Here is a 23,745-nt window from a genome sequence, read left to right as displayed (position 1 = left end):
ATGTCATGCCAATACTTAGAGCAGATTTGATCATCAGCATTGTTGGAGAGCAGCAAGAGGGAGGCTCCTCCATAAGGGAAGGCAGTCAGGGAGTTGACGGTGGCCGTGACCCAAGCCCCACAGCACCCCGCAGCCTGCAGGGCAAGGGCTGCTGACGGCAGTAGCAGGTCCCACTGACAGCCCAGTGACCAGCAGACAAGCAGGAGCGGCTGGGCAGGTCCCAGCTCAGTGCAGGAAGGGCAGGCAGCAAGCCAGGAGCAGCCTGGGACAGCACTGGCCCCCACTTGCCCACAGCATGGCTCAGCTTCAGTGGGGCTCCTGGGAAGGGGCACAGAGGTGGAGGTCCCAGGAGAGGTGGCCAGAAAAAATAAGGCCCGATGGTGCACTCCAGGTCCTGACAAGGGTGTGGATTGATGACAGAAAATGCAAGAGGGTTTTAAGTGGCAGTGGTAAAAAATGAAATGTTAACTTCAGAGCCCATTTCTACCTCACATGGAAGGACTTGTATTAACTCTGCAAGGGCAAATTTCCATGGGCTGTGCTCAGGCTACAGCCAGCGATCTTACACAATAGAGATGTTTACTTCTGTCTTTGGTGGAAATGCAGAATCCAAGATATGGGAAAGCAAAAGGACAGCATTTAATTTCAAAAATTAATGGGCCTCGCTAATCCTACCCTAAAGCCTTTCATCCTTCCACAAAAAAACATGGTCTTACCTTGAATTAGTTAATTGAGGACAGTGCAGTTTTCAGAGATCAGATCCCGTGAAGCACTAACCAAGGTAAACCGTTTTTGGTGCGCAAAGTTAAGGCATAAAGAGTGTTTCCATAGCTCCAGTTATTTAAAGCCTGTGAAACATGAGCTCTGCAAAACATAAGGCAGCAAAGCTTTAAGTTTGGTCCCATGATCCTCCTGTCAGCTGTAGATCTTCAGAGATATGCCAGACCATGAATTTGCCTGTGATCATTAGGACTGACCAGGGCTGGTATTTTTTAGGATCAAAAAATCATTAGAAAATACAATAATACATTGTAGAAACATTACTCAAGAAGTGTCAGGTTGGAGGCTGATTTATTTGCACACAAAGAATAGAAAAAAGAGAAGATAAATAGGCTTCAGGCTTATTTCAAGGTGTTTTATGAAACAGCTACTGAAATACTGATCTTGGAAATAGTGAAGGTAGTCCACAAAGCAAAACCAAGTGATGTAGTGTTTCCTCTTGAGAAGAGAGTTTTCCAACACTTCAACACCTTTCATGGTGTGTGCACAATTACTCCATATTTGCTTCTTAATTTTAACCAGATGATAAATAAGGATTATTTGATTATTTAAGGTATTAATATGAACATATTAGAAAATGTTTTGGAAGGAGTGGTAGGGGAAATAATTCATTGTGGGTACTTTTCAATGAGAAGCCTTTGGTGAGGAGAAGAGAGGGATCAAAACAGAAGCTTCTCTGGGCCTTCGGAGTCTTGTGACTGGATGATTTTGCTCCATGTTCTTTGCAAGGTGAGAGGAGACCTGCCAGACTCCAGTGATATTTTTTGTAATCCCACTTTTGGCAAAACATCAGGAAAAGGAATGTTGAAGAAAAAATAGCTTCCTTCATCCTCCCTCTGGAGTTTGTCTGAGGGATGGCTTGCAGGAATTCTCTTGCAAATCATGAAGTCTGAGGTAGTAAAAAGGGAGTGGTCTGGCAAAAAAGGCTGTAAGGTCTTCTGTAGTTTTCTCACACTGATAACACTATTAAGGACAGTAGTTTGTGTATGTTTTTCCTGACTTTTGAAAGGCTGAATGGTGAATGATAGAAAATTTTGCTTTCAGGTTATAAATTTCATTTTTTGTGGTTTTAAAGAAAGCTAGGGTTGTCCTAAAACTCATGTGGAACTTTGATTAAGCATATCATGCAGAATTTATAAGCAATTAAAAACTACTGGATGGTCTGTCACACATAATGTCTTAAGAGCAGGGCCTTGGAAGGGCAGTGCATTAAGAGGAACGTGGCTGTGCGCAGACATATTGCTTCATACATTAGTTAACCTCTCATAGGTTTGTTAAATAGAAGTAGCTACTTGGAAAGTTGAATTTTTAAGAACATCAACTTATCAAATAATTTTCGTGAAAGTTATTCCATGCGTTCAACATTTTGTATAACTGTCACTTTATACGTCTTGCCTTCAGTCAAGCTCTGAGGTGAAACTATATTAAATACATTTAAAAAAAGATTATCTCCCAGCCTTATTCAGTATTGTGAACTACATAATAATGCCACAGAACACATTCGTACTTGTACAAATATCCAGAAAAATAACAGTACACGTGCAAAGTGTTATGGAAGTAGCTAATAAGTATGGGATTCTTCTCTGTATGGATACCTCCCCCACACCACTTTGAAATTCATTCTACCTAGAGCAAGAATTTGCAAGATACTTGTTAGATCTTTTCAAAGTATTACTTTCTGTATAAATACATTTAGATGCAAAGTGTTATTTAGAGATTTTTATGCCAGACTGTTCCTGCTTTACTCATGTCCCAGGTAAGAAATGTTCTCTGAAATCTTGGTTACAAGGAAAGTTTTATCCAGAAGAAATACCCGTTTGCTATCCATATGCTGCAGTTTATTCTATCAATGTGAAAAGATATTTGTTGTGGTCCTGATCATTATCTTGATTTTGTTTCCTAAGGAAGTGTTTTATGCTCTGTCAGTTTGTCCGTCCCTGCCTAACCTTCAAAACTATTGACCAATTTCAATCTGATTTGATAAGGTAGGAATCTTGACAATGTTGAGTTGCTACAAGTTCTGTGAAAACCTGCATTTGACTCAAGTAGAAAGACCCAAGTTACTGCCTTCATGAGGGCCTTACATTTTGAGAGGCAGAAGCTGCTTGGGCAATGAGTACTCTCCCAGCCCTCAACAAGCCACAAACTCTTGCCTTGTGAGAAGTGGGAGAGATGTGGAGTGAAATGGAGATGGCATGCCAGTGAGGACTTGGGGATCTAGGACATAAGTCAATAGGATGTCAGGTTTCTTCAGTTCTACTTTTTGAAGATAAACCTGTTTAAGCATAGTATACTGGATATTTCTGTATAGGAATCACTGAGCAGATATTAAAGCTACTCCTTTACAGGACTCGTCAAGGTAAACTGTGACGGCCAGAGTGAGTCACTTCCCTGTATTTTGTTTGCTGCTTATGGCACTGTTGAAAGCACTTACTGCATAGAAAAATTCAATAGCTTGAACCCGTATCATCACATTCATTTTAAAACAGTAGTACTGGAGCTGCAAAATTTCTTGACAAGACTGAAGAGGTCTTATTTAACAGAGAAAACCTATTTCTATATACTTTCATTGCCTGCGTGGTGTTACTTTTTAATAATGGAAAACAAAGCTATTATTGTCCTATGCCACATGTGAACAGATCCTTGTGTTCAAACGGAGCCCAGGGTCTACAAAAGGAAATCCTGTTGTATTTACTTTGTTGACTAGACGATTGACAGGTAGTTTAGCAAGTTGGAATGGAAAGCAAAATATACAAAGTAATATTACGGATGTTGCCTTACAGACAAGTAAACATTGCTGGTTTATAAATTCTGGCATTGCAAAGCTTGATGGTGAAAATACCTTTAAAAATTGCAGTGGTACATATGTGTTTCAGAAAACCTTCTATCTGGGGACCATTTTCTGAGTCATAAAGTTTTCATTTGGATTTTAGAAAATCTGCCTGTAATCCCTTAGCTACAAAATAAATACACTGCAGCCTTTTCAGACCCCATAAAATTCCTTCTGGTGAGCTGAATCACAGTTTCATTGAGAAATCTTACATTTAGAGACTCATAGCTCCTAATGCTTATCTAGATAACCAGCTGAGATGCTTTTCAGATGCACATCAGGAGATCTTAAAAACTCTTGCCTGCGACAATCAGTAAGACAAGAAAAGCAGATGAGTTTGTTTTCTGTTTTGTGCAGCTATCTTTAAATTTAGACTGTACCCTAACCTTTAACACACACTAACGCACACACACACTGTTGACTTAATCAGTCATAAGGAACCAGTAAAGATCTTGGGATAAAAACTGTTGATGTTTTCTTGGTACACAGATAACAGCGCAAATCATAGCAGCTAAACCAGCTTCAGGTGTATGGGTGCTTTTTTGACCCCACATGACCTTCTGCTCTATGTAATCAGCTCTGATCTGTCCCTCATGGACCTCACTAGGCAGAAAGCAAGTTTTATGCAGGAAAGTTCAGAGAGCTGCAGGGATGCCAGTGCCAGCTGATGGTGCTGGATGCATGCAGGAGGTCTGGCATGTGCGAAAGAGAACATTCTACTTAGGTTTGTTAAATCTGGTTACTCACTAGGGAAGGGGAACTTTACTAAAGTTATCCTTGCCTTTCAGTTTTTTAAATTAATTCTTGCTTACTGGTTTCCTGATCTGTGGTCTGGCCACACAGCAGGGGAGAGTCAATGCCACTTCCAGTGACAATGATGGAGGGTGCTCACAGAAAACTCTTCTGTCCCTCACATTCTGTGCATCTTGTATTTGGGTTTATTAAAATGCAACAGATGAGAGTTATAGTCCCCATTCATACTCCAAAAGGATCTCAGACTGTAGAGCACAGCACTGCATGTCTTGAACTCAGGTAGAGCTCTGTGAAGGAGGAGAATGGGTGAACACACAGTGTAGGCAGCTGCACCATGAGGGGGGGGGCACTTTCTCAAAACAGACATATGGATGACTTATTTTTATTTTAAAAAATAGATTCTATTTTGTCTTCCTCTTTGTTTTTTTAATCTATGGAAGCTAAGGAAAAAGTAGTAGTCATATAACATAAGAAAGCAAATAGAAATGGACACAAACTTTTAAAGCTTTATGCCAGTTCAGATCTGGATCAGAACTTTTCAGCTAGCTCTCTTTATGCGATAAACTGACTTACTATAGGATCAAATCCCTTTTCCCTGAATTTAGGGGAAGGGTGGCAGGGAAGATTAAATCATTTGAGTTGGAGCAAGATACAAAGCAGTTTTTATAGCTGTTCACTGCTCTATAGTCAGACATTGAGTTGTGATATCAATATGAGAAAATGTACTGCCTGCTCTGATTTATTCCATTCTTCTGGTATACTTCTAGCTGGTTTTCCTTCCAGAACTCTTACTCTACAACAATGTGGATTTAATGTGTTTTTTTGGAGGAAGTGAAGTTTTGCCAAATAGGATTTTCTGCTCTGCTAGGGGAATTCTCCATTGCTGGGTGGTGATAAGAGCTAAGCCTTGTGCACTGATTTAGTAAAATAAAGTGAATGCATGTAACAAAGTTGTCCCTAGAATTTGCAACTCAAAATATCTCTCTTAATAGAAGCTAAAAATATTGTTTGTTGTAAATGAGTTTGAGCTTTTACAGACCAGGTCTATTAGATCATCTTGGAAACTTTTTTGCTGCTGGATGGCTGCATGGTTCCTTCTAACTGAGCTCTAAGTACCAATGTGACAGAAACATTTTGCAGTAAACAAAGATTATGCACGGAGTCAAGTTTGGAAGTGCAATTTCCTTTCCAAACAGCAGCTGTTCAGGGAGCTTACACTATGCCATGCTATCCTGGAGGAAGCAGGATAATTCTTTTCTCGCAAACCTGAGAGTTTAACAGGCTGCATATAAAATCCCAGGGCTCATTTATAACCAGGCCACCCAAAAGTTCTAGCTCACTTTTGTATCAAATATATACTAATGTTTGTACAAGTTAGAAAGTGCTATACCATCTCAGACAGAGTAAACTTATGGATTACAGTGAGAGTTTCTGGTTTCTTCAGGATGGTACTATGAAAGCTATGATCCAATAGAGATACTTAATGATATTGGTAGGGAGTTAGGAGGCTACTGTGATCTCTCTGATTCTTCTGGGGAAGAGCATTTGCTCTTCAACACAACTGTGTTGTTTGCTAGAATAGGTTCCCTGAATAGTTTGATCAGGTATTGCCTTTTCTTTGGGAGTCATGTTTAATGCTTTTTATAATATTGTCCTCCATCCCCAATCCCCCAAATGTCAGATTGTGTCTTTAGCAGGAGCACAGCCAGCGTCACTTTAGGACTGAAAGGTTCTTTTGTTATTTCTGTTTCTTGGTGCTCTTTTTGTATCAATCCTAAGGATGCATTGATCTGGAGGACCAGTGGCTAGAGATCGCCTTTATGAGGAACTCTACTGCAATCTTCTTATGGTTGCCGTCATGTGCTAACCTCAAGCAATACATCTGGCTTACTTGTATGATAAATGCTTTTTTTCTCCTTCCCTAAACAAAGAGGGTCAAACTACATGCATTTCTTACAAATCACTCTAAAGATTTATTTGCGGTAGATAAGTAGGGAACTAATCAGTAAGCTATTCCATCAGCTTCAGCTACAGACATCTCATCTGCTCCCTTATCACTCAGACTATTGCAAACTAGGACCAGTTTTCTTCCCCCCCTCCCTTTCAGGAGCCCTGTCTTCATCTGTCCTCTCTTCATTGGTCTCAAGGTCTAAATCTCCCCACCTGGCTCTTAAGCAATAATTAAGGCAATTAGCCTCTGTCTCCCAGGGCTAGTTGCTAGCACAATCCAGCTGATTTACCTCCAGAGATGTTTTATGAAGCTAAGCAAAGGAAAAAAAAAAAGAAAAAAAAAAGTTGCTACTATAAGCAGATAGAGGCAAAAGGCAGAAAGGAAAAGCAAGAACAAGCTAGTCCTTCATTCGCTAGTTGTGCCCTATACTTCTCTGTAAGTAATATGCTCCTCTCTTGCATATGCAACAAATTTGTGTTGTGCCCCTGTTGCATTCCTAGCTTTCCCCCAAAGAAATCAATCTTGAGTATGTCATTGTATTACTGGGATAATTGTAAATGGCTGTTCAGTATTGAACAGATTATTTTGGGTTACGTGCATGTCATTAATCAATTGGCTTTGTTTTTTTGCATGAGTCTGTCTCTCAATATGTTACCATTACTGTCTTTTTTCCTCTAATCTGTACTTCTGAAGATGTAAATGATCGGTCAGACTCTCATGATCAGAAGAGAAGGAGTGACAGACTGTCTCCTCTCACCTATTCTGGCATATGACTGTAGTGACTGAGCAACACAAACTGAAGGAGGGAGAGCCTAAATTTGTCTCAAACGATGGAGACAGGTGAGTTGGAGTTCCCTCCTTCGCTGCTTCCACCAACTGATTTTTAATCTCCTTTCCAAACATTTGCAATTCTGCTATGCTCAGACTGGAAAGGAGAAAGGTGGGAGAATCTCTGAAATGCCATTGTGTAGGAATAAAGTAGGAAGATGAAATCAGCACAGGGAAGAACTTATGATAAATTCAGAAAGAGCACACCAAGAAAGGTCCGTTGTTTAACAATTTTCCTCTCTCATCCTGATCATCATTTTTAGTTCCTCATTATTTCCCACTTCTGTTCTGTGCACTGTGTTCTTACTCATATGAGTTAGGACAAAAAATGCTGTTCCTCCTTCCTTATTAGAAAATACACGTCCAGAGCTCAGCATGTAACTATGTGTTTAATAAGTCCCGCTGCTGGGTAGCCTTTATAGGGAGTTGCTGAGTTCCTGGACCTCAAATAGCACTCTTTTACCGAAGTCCTGGCAAGAATAGGACAGAGGTATCCTTCATCTTCATTGCTTTCTTTCTCTTTACCTAGTGAAAAATGCTCCTCTCCTGCGCTGCTGCTTCTCTTGGGACACACAAACTCTGCAGTGGTGATGTATTATTGTCCCTACATCTGTCTCTGCTGTTACTCTCTGGAAGTTTCTTTTGAAACTTTGTACAACCTGGAAGCTTCCTGTGTAGCTTCCACCTCTAGCTTTCCTGGGATACACAGAGACAGGGGAGTGGGGTGAAAGTAAGTGTCAAAAAAAAAAATAAAATTCTTAACTCCTGACTTCCTGATATGACTTGAACTCCTTCACCTGTGAATGTGTTTGCTCCTTGGGAACATTGCTTTGCAGGTAGAAAAAGCTTACATATACCTGAGCTGCGATGGAGGAGTAGAAAACTGTCATAGTAAAGAGTGGCAGGAAGAAAAAGGTGGTGGAGTAAAGGGCCAGGTACAAAGTCTTTAGATTCTCTGTGGTTGTAGTTCTCTTAGCAAGGGCTTCACCTGTAGCCGACAGTTGTAGATTCAAGGGATGTTGTTCACAAATAAGCACATAATTTCCTAGCGTAGATTCAAGTTTTTGGACTTGAGAAATTAGCCTTATCTTTCATGTTTGTAATTGAAGAAGAAAACAGGTTATTGAACCTATTGGTGTCACAGCTTAAATTTATGGCAAGATGGAGCAGAGAGAAATTTAAGGAGGAAGATGTGAAGGAAATGGTATGAGAGTCAAGAGAACAATGCAAGAGGAGAATGAAGCAATAAGAACTAAAGGCATAATGAGTTCAAAGAGAAAGAAAGGAATGAGAGGTTTTAGGAGAAAGCAGCTTGGAAAAAAATGGTTTAAACTGAACCAAGGGGCATGAACAGAAGGAAAAGCAAAGGAGGAAAAAAAAGAACAAAAGATTGTGGCAGTTTTCTAGTTCATTGTAGATGTTTGACAAGGGGCCTATGACTAAACCAGTGAATTGCATGTAGTTTATATTCCCTGGTTTCCAGCAGGAATATGCTCAAGATTAAAATAGAGCATCCGATGATGTCAGGCTGACAAGAAACCCTGCTCTTCTGTATTTAGGACAACATTATTTCCCAGATACCTCTAAGAAATTAAAATCCTAGAAATAAAGCAGTAAGCTTAGGACATTTAAACTACTACTCAAGAAATTATTTCATTTCTATATCTCAATTCCTGCTTTTGCTGACAATAACTTTGTACCTAAATCAGACTTCAGAAGCCATGACTGCAGTTTTAGTATTCAGCAACTACTTTTGTTTTAAAAGCTAGCAGCAGTTCAGGATATTTTCTAACCATAGAGGTAGCACTGTTGGCCATTAAGTGGTCTCTTTGAAGGATAGATTGAGTTTTTTCAGGGATTCTGCTTTTACTTGCAGAAGACTTCCTATGAAACTGGACTGTTGTACCCTTACTGACGTGCTTAGTTATGTCTTACTCTTCTGTCACTTGGATGAGGACAGGCTGCAAAGAAAGGAGTGAGAGTCTTAAGTCTTACATTGTGATTGTCACTGTGATATTCAGATTTATATAGGTCTTCTCCATCTTAGTTACTTCCCAAATGTGTTGCCTGCATTAGAGGTTTCATTCTCAATTTAAATAAAATGAGAAGAAATTAATAGCCCAGTGTATTTGCAAAATAGTTTTTAGCTCTTACCAGCCAGTTGTCTAAAAATTGACCAAAGAATTGTGGTCAAAAATGCTCACTACATGCCTGTAATGTGAACCTTAGTAGACTGAACTGTATTTCATAAGAAAAATGTTCCCTAATCCCCATATAAACTGTCACTATTTCATTTAAAAAAGAAAAAACCCTGACAAATGGAAGGCTGTGGAATCTGGGTGGAAACTGTAAAGGTTCTTGGCAAAATGTTAAAATTTCACCCTAAATTAGAAATGGTAGTTTTCCAATAGAAGTTTTTGATTGATGCATTTTGACAAAAGCTCAAGAACTACGTGGGGCACTCCCAGGCTCTTCACTTCACAGAGCTATGGTAGTACCTGCAAAGTATGATAATGCTGTCCTTAGGAGACCACTCGTGAAGTTCCCTTACCTTTGATAATAAGGTAGGTTTTCTTTTTTTTTTTTTTTTGTAAGGTAGGCTCTTACAAGAGTATAACATCTTCATTCAGATCTTCTAGTTTGATTTTGCATGTACTATAGGAAATGTTTAAATACTCTACTGGTTAACGGTTTGCATAAATCCAGAAGTTTGTGATGGAGCTTTCCTATTTGTTTCTCAAATTCACAGAAACTTTGTCAGATCCTTTTAAAGCTTCAAAATAGCGGTGTATGATGCCAAAAATAATTTAGGCTTTTATTTGCATATGTCACCATTTAGCTTTGACTTTTCAACTCCTACAAAGGACATTGTATTTTTGCCAAAACCGCAACAGTCACATTTTGCAACATGACCAGTTATTGGGGGTTATATAACTAGGGTTTTTAGTATTTGGTTGAAAATACCTATCTTCCTACATCAGTGACAGGAGTTCTAGAATTCATGAATAAAAAAAACTTTGTAAAATAAAAGCTGTGAGAAGTAGGCAAGTCTCCTGCTCTGTTAAATTGGCTCTGCCCTGGTACTCTTGACACTGGTGGGCTAGGGAGGTTTGGACATGCTTATTCTGACCCTTCAAGAATTCTCCCCCTCTAGAATAGCTGGGGAAGGAGTAGGAGCCTTCCTGAAGGTGCTGAATCAGGTAGTAAGAGGTTCGTTGTGGATAAATTAGAAAGAAGCTCGTTAAACTATTGCCTCTAAATAGACTTCATTTTTCTACTTGACTGAAAATTCTCAGTTGTCTCTCTGTTTTTACTCTCTACTATATTTCTGAGGTTAATTCTACTAGGGCAAGGTGATGTACTTCAATAATGTCGGTCAATACCAGTGGGGATAGACCTATGGCAGACTATGTTTTAGCTAAAAGGAGAAAATATACCACAGGAAGTTCTGTGTTTCAGGAGGTTTTTCAATTATTTCTTATCTTTAAATTATCCAAACTTCTATCTATCCAGATAAATCCTGCTGGAATTAATGTGTCTGGGTAATTTACAGTTTACTCACTGCTATTAAATGTGCTTCTGTTGAAAGGAATATTATAAGCAAACAGATAATATGATATATACTGCCTAATTACTGAGAAAGAACAAGTAGGTAGTCTTAAGAACAGTCACTGTTCTCTCAGTGACTACTGTAAAAACAATGACTCTGGAGAAAAGACCATGTCAAAGATAATTCAGGAGAAAAATCTTTTTATTTCTTAGTTCCTATTATAAATAACTGAACAGTTGTCTTTCTGGACCTCACATTGTTAACACAGAGGAAACAGAAAAGATATTTTAATATTTCAGTGTAATACAGGTTTTGTGTAGAAATGTCTTATAAGATCTACTCCACTTTACATGTTAGATAACACTTTGATAGAGTCAAACCTATGAACCCTAGATTTCAGCTCTCCATTCTTGCAGTAAAAATGCTGTTATCCTCATGCTCCAAATAGCAGAATTATACACAGTGACACCTTCCCATTATCAAGCGTGGAATTTTATGAAGGAGCTGGCAAGGCCAGTTGTGGTGTAACAAGGGGAGCAAGCTGGTCATAGTCAGGTGCAAAGAGGTGGGTAAGATGAGCAAATGTGTGACAAGTTTATAAAAATGAGGTTAATTGGATCTTGAAATAAATGGTGAGATGCTGGAATTTTATTTGAGACTTTACAGTCTTTTCTGTAATGAGAAAAAAATGATGGGCAGTAAAGTTCCACACACATGACAGTATGAAGCTTTAAAGGGACTATGTAAAAAGGATAGTAACAGTAAAGTCTGAAAGACAGAAAGGCATAGGATTTAAGAGAGACTGTGGAAAAAATGGTTTATTAATGAAAAATAGTGGAGACCTGGGCTTATCTCTATAAAAGCTGAAAGAAGATTGCTTAGGATAGTACCTGAACCTTAGTTTTCCAGTTATGCCTCCTGCTTTACTGTTTGAATTGAGGATAAAAAGATAGGAACATTTGAATTCATAGTTTCATCTTTTTTAATACCAAAAGGGCATGTATGTGCCAAATGTATTTTATGTTTTCTAATGTGTTATTGTTATTACATATGTGTCCTGGTTTCAGCTGGGATAGAGTTAACTGTCTTCCTAGTAGCTGGTACGGTGCTATGTTTTGAGTTCAGTATGCAAAGAATGTTGATAACACTGATGTTTTCAGTTGTTTCTAAGTAGTGTTTAGACTAATGTCAAGGATTTTTCAGCTTCTCATGCCCAGCCAGCGAGAAAGCTGGAGGGGCACAAGAAGTTGGGAGGGGGCACAGCCAGGACAGCTGACCCAAACTGGCCAAAGGGGTATTCCATACCATGGGACGTCTCATCTAGTATAGGAACTGGGGGGAGTGGGGGCAGGGGGATTGCCGCTCGGGGACTAACTGGGTGTCGATCGGTGGGTGGTGGGTGGTTGCACTGTGCATCATTTGTACATTCCAATCCTTTTATTACTGCTGTTGTCATTTTATTAGTGTTATCATTGGCGTTGTTGGTTTCTTCTTTTCTGTTCTGTTGAACTGTTCCTGTCTCAACCTATGAGTTTTACTTCTTTTCCCGATTTTCTCTCCCATCCCCCTGGGTGCGAGGGGAGTGAGTGAGTGGCTGCGTGGTGCTTAGTTGCTGGCTGGGGTTAAACCATGACAATATGGTGTAGATTTAATATAAAAAAAAAACCCACTACCTCCTGTAGACAAGTTCTGTGCAATATGGAATACTCACAGTTTGCGCAGGAAAGAAAGTGGAACTCTAAGAATCCAATGTTCATTTCAAATATAATTTTAAGGGGAAGATATAGGACATAAATTTTCCCTTAACCTTACAGGCTTAAACTTTTAATGTTGTTTATATGTCAAATAAAATGCATGCTTCTTACTCGCAGACAGTGCACCAAAAACCAGTGTGCTTGTTATACTTTTTTTCAAAAAGCTTGTCATATGTAGCATCAGTTAAAAATGTAAAGGTGAAATAAAAAATTAAAATCAACTTCTAATTTAATTGACGATTCTGGAAAAAAAGAAGTCTTCAAAGCAATCAAATCTGGTGTCATCAGAATATTCTAATCCCTTTCTGTATCATAGGAATGGTTTCTATAAAAATATGTATACACAATAGCACATGGGAAAATATGCAGAAAAGCACACCTAATTTGCCAGAGTAATTGCTAAATTTGTAGACTTTTGTGTATTCAGTGGTACAGCAGGAAAGACTGAGATGTAGAAAGAGAAGAACGAAAGGGTTGGAGGTACAACTGAGGGGACGAGCAGAATTCTGTCAGCTTTAGATTGTGGTTTTATTTACTCGTTAAAAAAAATATATTTAGTAACTCTTATGGATGTGGAGGCAGATTTCTAGAAGAGAATCATCTATAGCCAGCAGAGTGTTTTCATCTCTGCCTACCTCACAACTCCTTTCCTTTCCATGCAATATGGAAACCTGTGCTACTCTCTTGCCAACTCCTCAAATCACCAAATCTCTTCAGCTCACAGGAGTGCTGTGGTTTATGAGTGACTAATGTAACAACTGAAAGAGTTACACTACACACTATCCAACTAAATGTAAAACTATTCAACTAAATGTAAATGTAAAATGCAATGTAAATGTGAAAAATGATACTTCATTTTAAAAGAAAATTTGCTACGCTTCCTTCAGAGGCTTTTTTTTCCTTGAAAGGTGGGGTCTTTTGTTCCCTTTTGGCATTTTTAAAAAATTACAAGGCTGAGATTTTTCCCATTTTTGGTCATTACAAATAACCAGACTCAGTAATTAGCTTTCTGTTGCTGAATAACTTTTCGTCCAGTAATCAACAGCCTTCTTTGTATACTCACCAAGATAGCCAAGAGTGTCTTGCTGTCCATTGCTGGGAGAAGCCTCCTGCAATGAGTTCATGTGACATCATCCTACAGACCATGTCTGATGGCCATACACCAGTGTTTGAGCCTACCAGGCACTGGGGCACTATGGTAGACTTTATTAATATTCTGGATTACTTCTGCTTTATTTCTCACAAAATAACAGCATGACATCTGTTGGCAACTGTGGGGTTTCTGTATTACTGTCTTTTGCCATGTATGGGGTATTCTTTTATCTTGCAAATAAAGTGATAAGCTTTTCTGCTGTAAGCATATTAGAAATCAGTGAAGCAATAAATGAATATATTTTCTATAGAAAGGCCTCAAATGGAGTTTTGGGAGTTGCTCTTTGAGAAAGTTTCAGACCAAACAAAGAACATCCAGAGCAGACCAGTAAGAATGATTACAAATCTGGAAAACATGAGTTTCATAGCATGAATGAATTTATTGGGAAGAGGAGATTGAGGGGAGGGGATGTGACAACAGAATTCAAATGTCTGAAAGATTCCTGTAAAGAGGGAAGAGAATGCTCTCTTCTCCAGGTACACCTGTCCTCCATTGCAATATGTGGTAGATTCATAAACAGAACTAACCCTATCCCTTTTTCATGTAAGTCAGAGGTGGGTGTTAAGAATATTTTAATAATTCTGAAGACAGTGAAACACTGATGCAGATTGTCTGGGGGATACATGGCATCTCTGTCACTGGAAGTTGTAAGGTAACAGCCAGACAAACAGTGGTCAGGAATGACCTCTGATGTTCTGTGGCAGCAAGATGAACTAGGTGACACTGTGATGTCCTCCCAGGTCTTTTATAGTACTATTTGACCTTACTTCAGGTGACTTTTGTTGCTGACTTGTAATGTATTAGAAAGATGTTGATATTTCATGTCACAAGCTCCTGAAAGCAGGTTGTTGGGCAAGAACCTTTACTTTCATTTTTATAAAGCAGAAGTGTCTAATACTTATTATTGCAAGGAAGACATTAAAATAATGAACTCAGAACCTTCAGAAAAGGGCAAGGGCAAAATGGCAAGAGTATATCTATCAACATCTCAGTATTTTTAAGACAACTTTATAATCGTCTAAATGTTTGGGGGATGCAATACTCTTGGCCTTAGCCTTAGCCTTAGCCTCATTTGTTCTCCTTGAATAATTTCTCATTATACTTTGCTGCCACTTTCTTTTCCAACCCACATTTGTTAAGCACAAAGGTTTCACCTGTGAAATATCTTGTGTCTACTAACGCTTCCACTCCATGATTGCTTTAATCTTGCATTGCTGTCAACAGAGAAGTGTATGCTCCCTCTATCCCCTCCATGCTCACACTCTCCTGTCAGCACAAAGGTTTGTGCTTTCAGGTGGTGAACTAGAGCCAAGAACTGATCCTGGTCTTAAACAGACTGGCAAAAAAAAAACCAAACACCAAACCAACCCCAAAACATTTTAACCGGGATCACTTCTCCAGTCTAGTTCACTGCAGGACCATAAAATTATATGTGTCAAGGGGTGTACAGGAATCTGAATGAGCAGGTTCCTGTCTGGCAAAGGTGGGAAAAGCCTTTTGAAAGGACAGTGCAAGACCTAAAATTGAGGAACATGTACTCAGGAAAAGTTGTCCTCTGCTCTTCTACTCCATGTTTGTTTAGCACTGCAGCTGCTTAATAGAGTACCAAAAGAAAATGCTTCTCAGCTTTTGCACAACTGCAGAGTCAACACAAGTGAGAGAAACAGTCTGTTCCTTCTCTGACTCAATATTCATCTGTGTAGAAATATAAAAAGGTAGAAATTTTATTCTTAACTGAGCTTTTGTAACCTCTTCCCTCAGTTTGCTGATGCAACAGCTAGGGAAAAAACCCACCTTTTTTTCCTGGTACTGTACAGAGTCTTCAAATCCACTATGAATAAATACGGATTCCTGCCATGCAACTTTCTCAGATGGTTATTTTCCATGGTTCATTTAAGATGCTAAAGTTGTTCTTGAAATAAATATTTTGGAGAAGACATTGGACAAGGCTCTCTATGCGATGCTTTCTTTTAAAACAAAAAAAAAATTACTATTGCATTTTTGAGAGACATAGCTAATCCATTTTGGCCTGAATTTCTTTCCTTCACAAAAGCAAATCTCAATCCTGGTGCATAATTTATGATCTTGGCATCCAGCCCAAACATATGTACATACTGAAATCAGTTTTGCATCTGTTTAACTTCATGCACATGAGTAGTCTAATTGGATTTAGTCTCATGAAATGACTCATGCGAAATCAAGTGTTTGCAGAACAAGGGTTTCAGACAGTAGGGTTCTTCAGGGCAGTTGCTTCTACAGCTTTATATGGTGCCTAGCACATGAAATGGCTCTTTGATTATCTAGAAGCCCTCTGCATGCTGTATAGCTGTGGTGCAAGGTGAAACGAAGAAGTACAAAAGAACAAGTCTGGCAGTCTAGGTCAGATCTACTACTGCGTAGCACTTGGACACAATTTCAATAATTGTAACAATTAATTAATTGTAACTTTCTTTTTTAAAAAATTTTCATCTGGGAACCTCTTCAGCATCAAAGAAAATCAGTCTTCTTATTCCTTCATAACAGGCTACCAGGCTGCAGGTGTCACACTTCTGGTAGCCATTGGCCAGTTAAATACTGTTGCTTAGATATGCTAGACACTCTTGATAAGTTACAGCCATCATCTCCTGTCAGTATGGAACTATATTCTTCTGGAGCCTAATAATTCAGTGGATTCAACATCTCCTGCAAGGAAGAGTTATCTGAATGGGCAGCAATGTAGATGTTCATCATCTTCCCAGAACAAAATACCAGTGTGTCAAGAAAAGAAACAAGTTTTTTTTCTGCTCTCCCAAGTCTTATCTTCCTATGCCATCTCATAACCTGCTAATCCTGAACCCTGGCTAATTTCTTGCCTCATAACTGGGCAGTCATAGGCTATAGGAAGAGAAGAGGTGATGCTGAGCTTGCTACTTATTGAAGGTGTTTGTATCTAGAGGCTGGATCTTCTGTTTTCTTTTGATGTTTTCTCATTCTGTCTCTGTCTGCTATAAGGGTCTAGTGAATGGAGAGTGTATCTGGGGAGGATACATAAAAAATGGAAGGCTTGGAGTATGAGTGCTGTTAAGGCAAGGCAAGGAAACATATAGGAGTGACTCCAAAACTGATGGTGTACATAAGATGGAAATGAAAATAGGGAAAGAAAAAAAGAAGCTGGAGTAAGAATATAAAGCAAGAAGTATACCTTAAAGATGAATGGTCTTTACCTCCTACCTCACTGCCCAGCTACATTCTGTGATTGGTGAAAACACCCTGAAATAAAGACAGTTTTTGGAAGCTCAGAGTGTAGATCAAGGCATGTGATTTTAAGTATTTGAAATGTATTTTTGATTGAGGCATTATGCTCCTGACTTTTGGTGACATTTAGGCAGGAGGCACCTAAAAAAAGTATGTGAAGTTCATCATGTAATACCTGATTCAGGACTCTCTGAAGTTAATAGACTACAGTATGCTTTGAAGCAAGAGAGGAAAACATTGAAATATTACCGCATTAAAATATTATAGAAGAAAAATTGTGCTCTGAATTATCTAAACGTGAATCTGATGGTTCTGGCAAAGATACTCACCGATATGTTTGTTTGACTAGGGGAAAGCTATGATCTTAAAGTGTTAAGTTGTAGAAGGCTTTTTATTACTGATGTCTTTTTGTGGTCTGCAGTCTGAAGTGCATACAGAGGAAGCAGGTAACTGAAGTCTTGATATTGCAAGGAAAAATGCACAGTATTGACTTTTGGCAATTGAAAACTTTTTGGTCCTACAAGTGGATACACTTTAATGAGATGGTCATCTGTTTTATCCAGCAAGCTGAATTTCAGCTCAGGGGAAAGTTCTGAATGCTGATATGCAAAGAGACAATGGTTTTGCTATATGATTCTCAGGAGATAGTTCAAAATGTTAACAAACCTACACATCTCTAATTCATTCTGAAGTTTTGCAAGTGAAACCAGAACATAATCATCTCCATGTTTTGCATAACTTATTGTAGCTCTTGATTATTGATTGGATGAATATCAATGTTTCCTATTTAAATCCTTTTTGCCTTAAAATGTGCAATTTTTAATCCTTTACAGTTTTGTGCAAATCAATTGCCCCTTATTTACATTTTGGCTAATACAAAGAAGTTGGTATTTTTAAGAAACTTCTGCATGTAGTGCTTAAACAAGGCTGTATGGCAAAGACCTCATGTTAACTGTAATTACCATAGGTAATTCATTTGTTAATTGATTTACTGAATTTGCAGCTGGTCACTTTTTTGAAAGTACTGAAATTAATATTGTGAATTCTTCGCTCTTACAAGGATTATGAGCACTTTATGTTGAACAAAGAATAAAAAGAAATCATGGAATTCTTTAAATATTTATATATATAAAGCATTTTTGATGAGAAGACCTTATTTCCATGGTGAATTTTTACAAACATTCTTTTTGTCTGTTTTCAGTCCCCTGCACATAGCTATTCAAGCTATGACTCTGGCAAGAATGAGAGTGTAGGCAGAGGTGCTGAAGATCTGTCTCTGAACCGAGGAGATGAGGATGAGGATGACCATGATGAGCAGGAAGATCCTGAGAAGGTTAATGAATCAGATGGGGTAGAAGCTGAGCGACTGAAAGCTTTTAACGTAAGTCCTCTTGCACTCATTGTCTTGTTTACTTTTACTATTGCTTTTACTTTGTTATTTATGAGTAAGTTTGACAATTAAAGGCACATTAATTTAATTTGCAGGATTTATTTCAATTATTATTTTAATGCATATTAAACACTTGCCAACAGATGACAGATTTACTGTGTTTTATTTAGAATTTTAAGGCAGAGTGCCATCTTTACCAGTGAGGCAAACAAAGCTTTGTACTGTATGTGTGCATGTGCTCCTGTGTGTGTGGATGTGGCTGTGTGTATGTGCATGTTCACCCATTGAATGGAAAGGGGCTGTAGCTAGTTTATCAGAAGACCATTCTGGTGGTCAGCTGTTCTCTATTGCTTTCCCAATGTATGTAATTATGCATGAAAACACAAGCAATTGTTCAAACAAAGAAAAAGTGAGAGTCAGTTCAATAAAATGATTAGCAATCACAGCTTATTGTTAATAATGAAAGTTAAGTAGTGCCTATTTTCACAATCTGTTCTGGTTTATCTTACAAGTTCTGTATCCTATAGACTATTCTTTTCTTGTCTTTTTTTTTAATCAGCTTCCCCCCCCCCGCCCCCCAATAACCCTTTAAAAAACTGTTTGCTTAATATTTCTGGCTTCCCATTACAAAGCTCTTCAGTGGATAGAAAAAATGTCTTCCTATCAGTAATCAAGACAGGAAGCTAGGAAGAGAAGAGAGCCGCCCTCCAAACCCATCTCCTCTGTCTCCCTCTTGCCAACAGATGTTTGTCAGGCTGTTTGTAGATGAAAACTTGGACCGAATGGTCCCAATCTCTAAGCAGCCCAAAGAAAAGATCCAGGCTATCATTGACTCATGCAGGCGACAATTCCCTGAGTATCAAGAGCGTGCCAGAAAACGCATACGTACTTACCTCAAGTCCTGCAGGCGGATGAAAAGAAGTGGTTTTGAGATGGTGAGTTTTGATTTAAAACCCAGCCCTAGTTTCCATCAAAACCCCATATGTAAATCCATGGCACTATTTTGTTTTCATCTTAGTGTCTTTTTTTTTGTTTGTTTATTTTTTTGGTAATACCAGGTCAGAGGTTTCTTTTTCCCTCCTTCATTCTTCCTGAATTTATTCCTGTTGTTCACTGGTTTAAAAATGCTTTGAGACACTAGAGTTCAGAAGATGAACTAATATGGATGTATAGAAAAAGAAGAAGAAAGCAAGGCATAAGGAGGGAAACCAAACGATGGCATATATAGTGACTTATTTCCTACTTCAGGTTACACTTAGAGATTTTTGCCTGGAAAAGTCTTGCAGTAAGATGGATTTTTCTTTAAAATGCCTCTGCTAACTGGATTTCTATGAGCTCTCTAAAAATTAGATCCTGCTGGAGAAATTCTATACCCAAGAAAATGCCCAGTGTAGTAACATCACACTGGCAATGGTTTTGGCTTTGGGTTTTTTCCTTCTACATTTTAGACTGTTACTTATCAGTAAAAGTTACTCCTTTGAAATCTTTCAGTTGATAGATAGGTGTGGAAAACACATTAAATGGTTTTAAAACACAGACATCAAGCTTACAGTTTGAGCATCCCAGTGGTTTAGTAATTGTAATTGAACCAAAACCCATGAAAATTATGATGGTATACAACTGTCAGTGTTTTCAGATATTAATATTTTAATATTACTCAGTAGCACAAGAATGGGTAAATAATAAGTCTTCTCACCAGTTGGCAGCTTTATTATCTCTAAAAAACTTTTGCATTTCCAAAACCCAGGAAAGTCAGAAGAAACTAGGTAGCTACACACCTTATGTTTGATGTGTCATCTTAGCTATCTCTCTGGCCTCTAGATGACAATAAAATCACCTCATCATTACAAATAGATATCATTTAGTGATTAAACATATCATTTTTTTTTAATGAATCATCTGCAAACCCATTGATTACATTAAAAAATTACTGGAGATGATTGAATTTTACTGTTTCTCTCTTTCTCTCTGTCTTTCTCTTTCCTGCAGTCTTTGCAGAATACTTATGATTTCCATATGTTGTTTAAGATGTTAGCTGACAGTTTTAAGAACAAAATATCAAGTTTATTTGTAGGATAAAAGCACTATCAGATAACACAAAAAGCAAAGACAGAAACTAAATTTTTGTATGTGTTTGTGATTCTAATTGACTGCATGTTTTTATTATTTGAAACATTGGGATAACACCATTTCTGAACAAAGGAAACACAGGTGAAGAGAGACAGGTAGAATAAAGGACATCTGTACAGATAAAAGTGCCAAAGATTGACTGGTGATGTACATGTCAGATTGTAGAGCCTTCCAAAATAAAGAATAACAGAAAGTAAATATTTTCCATGATACACTAAGTGGTATCAAATTGCATCTACTCACTTTGGTTGAAAATAATTCAGCAACTTCAAGTTCAGCTTTCACTATGCCAAATATTTTTATTTTGCTGTACTTTCAATTGAAAATACTTACAAAATTAGCCGATGCTAGCAAGTCTCCTCACTGTTCCAATTTATGGCCTCATTACTGTCATTATTCACACTGATGAGCAGTTATGTAAACTGGCTCATCTTTTGTCATCTGAAAACATTGCACAACTGTTTTGCAATATGAATAAGGGGCTTACAGTCTGACCCATAAGAGCTAGGTTGTTGGCTTGACTTCAGCACACATTTGCAAATGTTACTTTCATATGAATAAAGGTTGCAGGATCAAATTTATTCTTGGGATGGGAAAAGGAACAGAGGTTACCATGAACATGATCCAAATAAGCAATCTTTATGGTTCAGAAATATTCACTATTTTTATAATGTTCCACGACACTTTATGATGGGCTTTATTTCTTTTTAAACAAACAAATTACCCTCTAAAATATTGACTTTGCTGCCCATGAATGGAAGTGACAAGGCACTGGAGCTCATGCCAAAGATTTCAGCCCCCTTGGGCCTGAAGGGAAATCTGTCCTGCTTCTCTCTTCACAGGTAGGAACACGAGCCAAAGACTATCTGAAGTCTTTGGAGGAGCTCCCATTAACTTCCTAAGAAAATAAATGGTGTTTTATGTTTATGTCTTGAATAATTCTGAAATGTAATACGTATCTATTTGATGTTTTTAATTATTTTCTGATTACTAAATTACTGTATCAGCACCTCCTGATTATAAGTAGTTTGTTAAAATCCTACCATGGACAGAGGCACTTGACTGTATGATTATTTTAAATGTACTTACCATTTTGACAGTGGAAAAGAATCACTTTGTCTGGATAATAACATTTGTTCAAAACAATCGTGAAGGGACATGCTGGTGTTGATTCGAATAAGGTGTTACCCTCAAATATAGCAAAATGGGATAATGATCTCCTCAGGAGCAATAGTGCTACCATTGTTATATTAAATAGGATGTCAGATAATAATCTCCACAGGAGATGTCTTTTGCTATAGACATATTAAACACAAGTTTTTCATTTTGTTCAGGTTCAGAATGCTACATTTTGAGCATCTAGTTGCAAGAGAAAAAGAGAATAATCTCATATATGGCATATGACAGTTCAGACTCTGTGTGGAGCAGTGCAGCTATCTACAGCGTCATATTGTAAAGTGAAGAGAAAATGTAAACACTAAGTTAAATTAGTGTAAGACTGCATGGTAAAGATGAAAAAGCATGCCTGAAGCCTGCTTCTGTCAGTTATTTGCCATCTGTAATCCAAATGACAGTTCCTGCTGTATAACAGGCCAGTTCTAGCTCTGAGGCAATGGGAAAGACTCAATCTAATGAGTGTTCATATTGTTAATTAACATGTTTCTCCGTATTAATATTTTTAAGGACTGCTTATAGTTATTCTGCTTCTATCTGTTTCTACTTATGACAGATAGTTGTCCGTGGACTCAAAGGCAGCTTGCATACCTTCTTGTTACAAATACTCCTTTGAGGAGTTCCCTTTCTACATTGGAAATGCTTTGTCCATTTGACTGTTCAGCTTGTAATTGTGCCTTTTTCATTCTGACACAAGCATACCCCTCAGCAAGACACTGTCAAAGTTTTTCTCATTAGATTGTTTTTCTCCTCCCATTGTCTCTTGCTTATGGACTGTTGAGAATGTTCTCTTACTAAGTTCTACGATCTTGCTCAGAATCTTTCATTGGAAGGGAAGTTTCTCAAGTCCTGAAATCACTGGCTTTTGGATGGGATCTCTAGGTTATGTTTCCACCTGCGTTATGCTGTAGCACTTTGTGAACTTCTTAAAGTTCTTGATGTTCTTAGAGAAATTATTTCTTTTTCTCTTCATTAGCCTATAAGCAAAAGAAAAAAAAAATTACTGTCTCTTTCTCAAGGACTGATACTAATGAGAATTCCTTTATATACATTAAGTGATTTGTGACTTATATATGCTATACAAGAAGAATTTTCTCCCTGGAATGGTCAAATGACCTGTTTTGCTAATGTTTTTAAAATCTGTCCTTTAGATTTGTCCCAGCCTCTGTATCTATAGAAAACTGCCAGTTAAAAAAAAGACAGTAGACAGCTGCTGAGGTTATGTGGTATGTATTTATTTAGTTACAGTCCAGAAAAAATTTAATGCTAGAAATAACCAAATGAGGATGAATTGACTTAATAATTACATTTTCTACTATCTGCTTCCTCCTATCTTCATGATCTCCTATCATCAGTCTCACTGCATTCAGTTTGAAACTTCATCTTACAGTATCTTTTTCACAGTTATGGCATATTTTCTATGTGCATCCCAATGCAAGAGCAAGGTCTTAAATTCTCATTCACAAAGAGATTCTTCCTTTTGTTTAAGCAAAAGTAAACCCTCCTTCCTAGGCAGTACTGTAATACAAAACAATAGTATCAAAGAGCAAAGTGTTCTTTTATATTGGAGAGAAAAGGCTAGTTATAAATGCTTTTCATTGTCCGGAGACAAGTTTGCATGTGTCAAAGAAGAGTCACACTATGCCTGAAGACAGTTTCTCAGTTAGATCCCAGTGTTGTTCATCCCAGCTCCTTCTGTCCTATTGCCAGCCTCAATAACAAATAACTAAGCTCTGTATCTTCACTGCTTCTGTCATTTGGTTGAGCCAATTGGCTGTAAGAGGTGTTTTAATGATTTGCAACTGTGCACGTGTTGATCGAGGTGTTTTAAATGTGTCTAGTGGCTTGGAGTGCTTCTATATTGTGATTGAGCAACTTTGGTGGGGACTGGTTTGCAGAAGGGGGTATGTTTTCTGAAATCTGCCTCGTTAAGATTTCTCGGGATAGGTACCTAGCCTCTGTTTTTAAGTTTTAGCTTTACAGAGAGGAAGCTTTCATTATTTACTGAATTTAGTGCTGAATAGTCCAGCTGCCCTTGCTGTCACATGGCTTTTCAGTCCTCCAGGCCTTTTATGACTGGAAAGGTCATAAACGTTTTCAGGAAGGTGAGGGTCTGTGGATACAGGGGTGCATACATAATCTTGACTAATAAGCTGGGAAGCATTAAGAAAATTATCACAAGAACAGTTACATGAAGATCTACGAATAATAATAGAGTT

General features: G+C 38.0%; 1 protein-coding gene across 5 annotated transcripts in view; it reads left to right on the top strand.

The window, feature by feature from the left end:
• Positions 1-23,745, top strand: part of NOL4 (nucleolar protein 4) — a 195,030-nt gene that overhangs the window by 129,767 nt on the left and 41,518 nt on the right. For 3 of the 5 annotated variants that reach the window (XM_075023231.1, XM_075023230.1, XM_075023229.1), the window contains one exon: positions 18,035-18,214. In XM_075023231.1, the coding sequence (XP_074879332.1) occupies positions 18,035-18,214 (180 nt within the window). Of the gene's footprint in view, positions 1-18,034; positions 18,215-18,966; positions 19,159-23,745 lie in introns of all 5 variants that reach the window. The other 2 variants (XM_075023228.1, XM_075023227.1) reach the window with 1 other exon arrangement.

The sequence above is a fragment of the Buteo buteo genome, chromosome 3, assembly GCF_964188355.1.
Source record: "Buteo buteo chromosome 3, bButBut1.hap1.1, whole genome shotgun sequence".
Lineage (NCBI taxonomy): Eukaryota > Metazoa > Chordata > Aves > Accipitriformes > Accipitridae > Buteo > Buteo buteo.
The sequence above is the reverse complement of the archived record's forward strand: the minus strand, read 5'-3'. Positions and strand labels throughout refer to the sequence as shown.